Source organism: Archocentrus centrarchus, chromosome 21, assembly GCF_007364275.1.
Source record: "Archocentrus centrarchus isolate MPI-CPG fArcCen1 chromosome 21, fArcCen1, whole genome shotgun sequence".
NCBI lineage: Eukaryota > Metazoa > Chordata > Actinopteri > Cichliformes > Cichlidae > Archocentrus > Archocentrus centrarchus.
In genome coordinates, this window is record NC_044366.1 from 30,147,364 (window position 1) to 30,154,510 (window position 7,147).

At 38.4% G+C, this 7,147-nt stretch overlaps 1 protein-coding gene across 1 annotated transcript; it reads right to left on the reverse strand.

Annotated features, from left to right (window-relative positions):
- Window positions 1–5,897: 5,897 nt before the first annotated feature.
- LOC115801011 (olfactory receptor 6N2-like) lies at window positions 5,898–6,839 on the reverse strand. The gene has a single exon (XM_030758695.1). It carries the CDS (start codon window positions 6,759–6,761, stop codon window positions 5,898–5,900), a length of 864 nt encoding a protein of 287 aa, XP_030614555.1. The 5' UTR covers window positions 6,762–6,839.
- Window positions 6,840–7,147: the final 308 nt, after the last annotated feature.

The following is a 7,147-nucleotide window of genomic DNA, read 5'->3' on the forward strand; positions in this document are numbered from 1 at the left end:
ACACACCTATCTATCTATTTATCTATCTATGCATGCTCTTTCTTCGTCACCTGACGATTCAAGAGCCAGATTCAATGAAGGTATAGCTAAGGTGGAGAGTCTGGAAAGAGAAAAGAAGATAAGATAAGATAAGATAAGATAAGATAAGATAAGATAAAACTTTAATGATCCCACGACGGGGAAATTTGCGTGTTACAGCAGCTCAGTACAGAAAACTAAAATAGAATAGAATAAAATAAAATAGAAAAACACTATACACATATACATAAGCATATACAAAAAATATATAGTCAATACACACATGTACATATACACACATATACACACACACATCAAAACACTATATACAGATATCAAAATATTATATACATTTGTAGCCGGTAAGGTACACAGCATACACGGTATGCATTATATGGGTGAGTGTAATAAAGAAGGGCAAAGAACAGTGCGTGTGGTCTTCTGGAGGATCTCAGGGGGAAACAGCTGATAAATGAAGAGCTGAAAGAGAGGCTCCATTTATAAAACAAAAATACAGATTTGGAGAAAATTTGAACCTAAGTGTGCAATGCTTTCCCATCTTTGTTGTTTCAAGAGTACTTGCTAATTAACCTGTTCTAATTGAATTTTCAGGTCTGTCAAAACAGAGGCATGAATACACTAATGACCACTCACATGGTCTGAAAGTCTATGCCTATCTAAGGGAGTCTCTCCATATTAACCTCCCACATCCACATCCATTGCAGTGGTATTGCTCTAAAGATTTGTAGTAATTTTTTCTATGAAAGCTGTGCATATTATTTTATCTGGTTATGACTGCTCAAAGTTAAAAGCAGACATTATGCCTATCATTATTATCATTACCATCAATAAATAATGATAAACAATAAATTAACAAATGTTTTCCACTCAGCTTGTTTTCCTCCTTTGTTTTCCTTTGATCCTACAACTAGACCAAGGGAATCCAATTAAACAAACTAGACATAAACATTAAATGTATTCACTTTCTTCAGTCTTGTGTGTGTGTGTGTGTGTGTGTGTGTGTGTGTGTGTGTGTGTGTGTGTGTGTGTGTGTGTGTGTGTGTGTGTGTTTAGTTTTTTTAGGGGGCTAGGAAAACAACATTTCAGCAGGCCAGTTGCGGTCTAACGGTGCGGTGTGGTGTGTTATCCATCACACTGGGAAAAGTGGCAGCACAGAATGACTCTGTGTCCCTTTCTCCAGCTGCAGAAAAAATGTAATAGTGTCCGTCACCTTTTGCCAGCATTCCTGTTGTACAGTATATGGACATAGCTACCTACAGTACAACCCACTTTTGTGGCCCTGTGGACAATGCGGTGTCATGGCCCTAACCTAATAGACCCACAAAACAACCAGGATCAGATGCTCAGGGTTTTTATTAATCAAATCTGGGAGCAGAAGAATTGCTGAGGGCGGAGGAAAACCGGTCTGATCAAGCACTGGGAACAGGAGCAATGTCTGTGAAGAGAAAGAATGACTGTAACTGCGGAGCCAGGTGAGATAACTGGGAACTAATAATGAAAACTTGGATCTTTACATTACGTGCAGATGAGCTATGAGCTATGAGCTGTGAGCTACAAGTCCAAAAACAGGAAACAGATCCAGGAAAATACTCATAGTGGTTTTTGTCATGATGGTGGGATATTGCAGAGGTTTGCATATAGCCATTTATGATATGTATGCTTGTTTATTTTATTAATTTTCTGATCCTTTTGTTGGCACATAATATGTAATTATTAATGTACATGTTCACTGTTTATTCATTGGTCAAAAAAAAGTATTTTAAAGTCACCACTGGTGGGTTAAAGATGAGTTCTTCCTAATTAGAATTGTTTTATTGAGGAATAGTTATGATATGATCATGTTGCCATGCATTTTTTGTTTGTTATCTACATTTATATGTATTTTTAAGAATTTTAAAAAGTTATGAGATGTGTTACGATAGTACACACCTAACCAGTCGGGTGGAGGTGCTGCTGAGGAGAGGTGTGCATGTGGAAACTTGATGTCAAGAAGTCACTGTACTGTTTTTTTTGTTTATTCAAACAGAAATCTGGGAAAAACTCGACTCCTCCAGTTCTTTTACACAACACAGCGCAGAGAGGTTGTTGCTGCCTAAAGTCGAGAGGCAGAGCGGGAACGGTTACACAGGACCCTTCAAACCTGAGACAGCTGGAGCACGATTCACGCAAGGAGTGGGCCAAAATACATGTTGATACTGTAGTTGCAGAAGTCTCACTGAAAGTTACAGATATCACTGTCAAAGTATCAGAAGTCATTTGGACCCCCCCCCCCCCCCAAAAAAGTGGGAGCTGGTGGTGAAACTGCAGCCTGTAACGCAGAGACATTTTTTTGAATGGTCTCCCCAGTACTCAGGTTGCTGTTGTGAAAATCTGCCCACCGATGGCTGAACACACTCAGGGGAAGCTGTTCCCCACCAACCTTCTCTTGCACCCTTTACCTATCTGAAACAGGCTCATCTGCACCTCCTCCCAGCAGAGCTGTCTTTGAGCAGTTTGAGCCTGTCAGACTCTCCACACTAAAGATAAGATAAGATAAGATAGTGTTTATTTGTCACATGCACAGTTATACACAGTACAATGCACAGTGAAATGTATTTTGTACCTGCAACCTTATATACACACACATATAAATAAGAAGAATAAAAATTAAAAAAAGTAATTCACACTATACACTATACTCTATATACTATACACTATACACACTTTTTAAATTATAATATTTACACTGTGCAATAATGGTCCAGTTAGGGCTCAGAGTTGAGCAGACGGATGGCTTGTGGGTAAAAACTCTTCTTCAACCTTTCAGTCTTAGCCCTCAGGCAGCGGTAACGCCGGCCTGATGGGAGCAGGGAGAAGAGAGAGTGTCCAGGGTGGCTGGGCTGTTTTAGGATCTTCATGGCCCTCAGCCTGCACTGCTTGGTGTAAATGTCCTGCAGGTTGGGGAGGGTGGTTCTGATGGTCCGTTCAGCTGAACGAACCACCCTTTTTAGGGCCATGAAGTCCTGCTTGGTGCAGTTTCCCATCCAGGTGGTGATGCTCCCACGCATGATGCTCTCGATGGTGCAGGTGTAAAAGTTCCTGAGCACCTTGAGTGGGAGCTTGAAGTCTCTCAGCCGCCTGAGGAGGTAGAGACGCTGTCTGGCCTTCTTCACAGTGATGTTTATGTGATGAGTCCAGGACAGGTCCTGTGAGATGGTCACTCCCAGGTATTTGAAGGTGTCCACTCTTTCCACCTCAGCACCACTGATGACAAGTGGATGGTAGTCCACTTGTCAAGGAGGCGATTCAAAATATGAGACCTGTAAACTCTCCCACAGACTGTGTTCCCTCTCGCCTTTTTAGAGAGGCTTTTGATTCAGTGGGACCAACTATCCTCGCTCTGATTAACAGTTCTCTTGCATCTGGTTGTGTTCCAGCTGCCTTTAAACATGGAGTTGTACAGCCTCTAATCAAGAAGAAGAACCTTGACCCTGATGTTCTTTCGAACTACAGACCAATAAATTACCATTTTTTTATTCAAGGTTCTTGAAAAAGTTGTTTTTGAGCAACTTCAGGCATTTTTAAGTGGACATGGAATGTGGGAAAAGTTTCAGTCAGGTTTTAGAATGCGTCACAGCACAGAGGCGGCTCTTTTAAGAGTTTTTAACAATCTGCTTTTAACTGTTAACTCTGGTACCCCTGCAGTTTTAGTACTTCTAGACCTGTCAGCTGCCTTTGACACTGTGGACCACGAGGTCCTTCAATCCCACCTAGAACATGAAATCGGCATTAAAGGCACGGTTCTGACTTGGTTCAGATCTTACCTTACTGATAGAAGTTTCTTTGTCAATCTAGGAGACTGTTTTTTCTACTGCAGCAAAGATTTCTTGTGGAGTACCTCAAGGGTCCATTCTGGGCCCAATTCTTTTCTCATTGTATATGTTGCCTCTAAGGTCGATTTTTAGGAAACACAGTATTTCTTTTCACTGTTTTGCTGATGACATCCAGGTGTATATGCCCATCATCATCATCATCATCATCATCATCATCTTCACATCAAACTGAACAACAGAGATCCATGGGAACCCCTGCTTAACTGTCTAAGTGACATTAAGTCCTGGATGAGAAATAATTTCCTAAATCTTAATGAAAGCAAAACCGAGGTTATATGCTTTGGTAAATTTGACCCCTCAAGCAACTCCTCTGGCACTCCGAGTCATCTGGCTCCTCACTGTCATGATGCTGTGAAATATCTGGGTGTCATTTTAGATAGCAGTTTTAAAATGGAGAAGCAAATAAGTACTGTTACCAAAATCAGTTTTTATCAACTCAGAGTCATTGCCAAGGTAAAACCTTATCTCCCACAGCAGGACCTGGAAAAAGTTATTCATGCTTTTATTACTTCCCGCCTGGACTACTGTAATTCCCTGTACTTTGGCATAGATCAATCATCTGTGCGCCACCTGCAGGTAGTCCAGCAGCTCGTCTTTTAACTGGTATAAAAACCATGAACACATTAATCCAGTCCTGTCGTCCCTTCACTGGCTCCAGGTCCGTTTAAGAATCGATTTTAAGATTTTATTGCTTACTTTTAAAGCCTTAAATGTGCTGGCACCTTTCTATCTGTCTGAGCTGCTTCACAGTCACACCCCTGTAAGAGCTTTGAGGTCATCTAACCAGCTGCTCTTACAGAGGCCTAAAACTAGACTAAAACAGAGAGGTGATCGAGCTTTTGCAGCAGCAGCACCAAAGCTATGGAATGTTTTTATTTATTTATTTTTAATTTGAGTATAGTTCTTGGGGTTTTAGATCTTGTACAGCACTTTGGTCAATATTGTTGTTTTAAATGTGCTATATAAATAAACCTGACTTGACTTGACTGCATCTGGCCCAAACAGCTGTACTGGCAGCTTCCATGTATGGATTAATGGATTAATAGTAACACTTTATAATATGGTCAACGACTAAGGCCGTGAGTACAAGTATTTCATAGGGATGTACCCTGTATGTAAATTTAAGTTTGCATAATTTCTGGGACTAAGGTATTATTAAGTGTTACCAGATACCCTTTGATAATCTTCTTTTTCTTCTTTCAGCTGCTCCTTATAGGGGTCGCCACATTGGATCATCTGCTTCCATCTCACCCTATCCTTAGCATCCTCCTCTGTCACACCATCCAAGTTATTATAAAGTGTTTTCATGTATTTATTTAGTGGAGAATCAATGATGTACTTATTGCATATTGTAAGCAAGAATCACCAAAAATGTGAAAATGAAAGTACAATAAAGCTTGACAGCATTAATCTGAAAATGTATTCAATTGCCTGTGCTTTCACCTGAAGTGTAACTAAGCTGTCTAGGTTCAGAGAAAGGCATATGTATAAGTTATTCAATAAATGCTTCACTAATAATCATAATAATTAAACTCTGTAGTGCCAATACCATAGGTGTTACACTCTATTTACATGAATGCTTTACTGAGCATAAGAAATACAACTTCAAAAGATAAGTTGAAAAACAATGTGCGGAAGACAGGAATGAGAACATCGCTACATTAATATTGATTATATTACTGGAATGTTTTCTATGAAATAACAACTTCTTCTATTGAATTTGGAATTATTGTAAATTACATAACATTTCAGTCCACTCTCATCATACAGCAGATTAAGTACAAAATACATTTAGAATATCTGTCGTATCAAGCACTTTATTAATGAAACCACAGCAAATAAATTTACTTTCATCTTCTTATAAATGAAGTTGCAGTTTGCTTTAAAAAAGATGAAAGTTAATTTTTATGTTTTACTTTTTTTTAACTTGCACGCTATTGTTTTTAGTAAGTGTAGTAAACTGATTACAGAACAAAGTACTGCACCTTAGCATTCAGTGTTAATGCATGAAATGATTTTGGCCTGAGAAAGCAATCTCTTTAGGTGTTTAGAAATTTCCTTCATTTTGAGCCCATAAATAAATGGATTAAACAAAGGATGATAGAGCACTATTTGTAAAGTCATTATTAAACGTGCAGTTTTTGGAAAATCAGATTCCACGCGAGCTATACTGACATCATAGATACTTAAACAGGAGAAGCTGATTAAAACTAACAGGTGGGGTAAACAGGTCTCTGTAGCTTTCTTCTTGACTTCTTTACAACTTTGATAAGAGACTATAAAAATGTTCATGTATGTGAAGACTATGAAGAGCATAGGAAGTATTACAAGATCTAATAAACAAACCACTCCAAATACAGTAATTAATCTTGACCTTTCACACTGAAGAGTGTAAACTGCATTGTTACAAAATATTCCTTTTAAGTTAAAGTCACACAGTTTAGCTTCAGCACTCCCGATTGTTTGGACAGCAGAATGGCAAGAAGGAACCAGCCAAGCAATGACCAGGAAAATACTCACATTGGTTTTTGTCATGATGGTTGGATATTGCAGAGGTTTGCATATAGCCACATATCTGTCATAGGCCATGGCTGCTAAGAGAAAAAACTCTGAACTGCCTAGAGTGTAAAACATAAAAAACTGAAAGAGACAGGCTGAATAGGATGTGACTTGTTTTTCAGATAAAAAGTCAATCAGAAGTTTTGGGTAAATATTTGTACTGTAAAGAACACAGTTCAATAGCAAAGCTGCAATGAAAATGTACATAGGCTCATGAAGGTTTTTATGAATCCAAATGAGATACACAATAATAGAATTACTGCAGATTATTAGAATATATAATGTAAACATAATAAAAAAATAAAGATATCTGTACTTGTTGACTTCAACATACCCATCCAGAGTTATATAGGTAACATTTAACTCCTCATTCACTGTTGTGAAAAAATTCATTTTTAATTTTAAAACTGATTTATAGCACAACCAAAATATCTGAGCTTCAAATTTATCTTGAGTACGTTCACCAATCAAATACATACAATGACTCTCTGAATGAGTCTGTGGAAGGTTTTTATGAGGTTACTTCATTCTTCAGGGAGGAGGAGATCTGAAACATTATTGTGCCGCCTCTTTTTCTTGATGCTTTAGCTACAACTAACGTGCCATCTCTGTTCAGTGTGAACAGCCACAATAGAATAGAATATAACTTTATTGTCATTGTACATACAATGAAATTA

Excerpts from the sequence above, each read along its gene's own strand:
- LOC115801011 (XM_030758695.1), bottom strand. The coding sequence starts at position 6,761 with ATGTTTACATTATATATTCTAATAATCTGCAGTAATTCTATTATTGTG.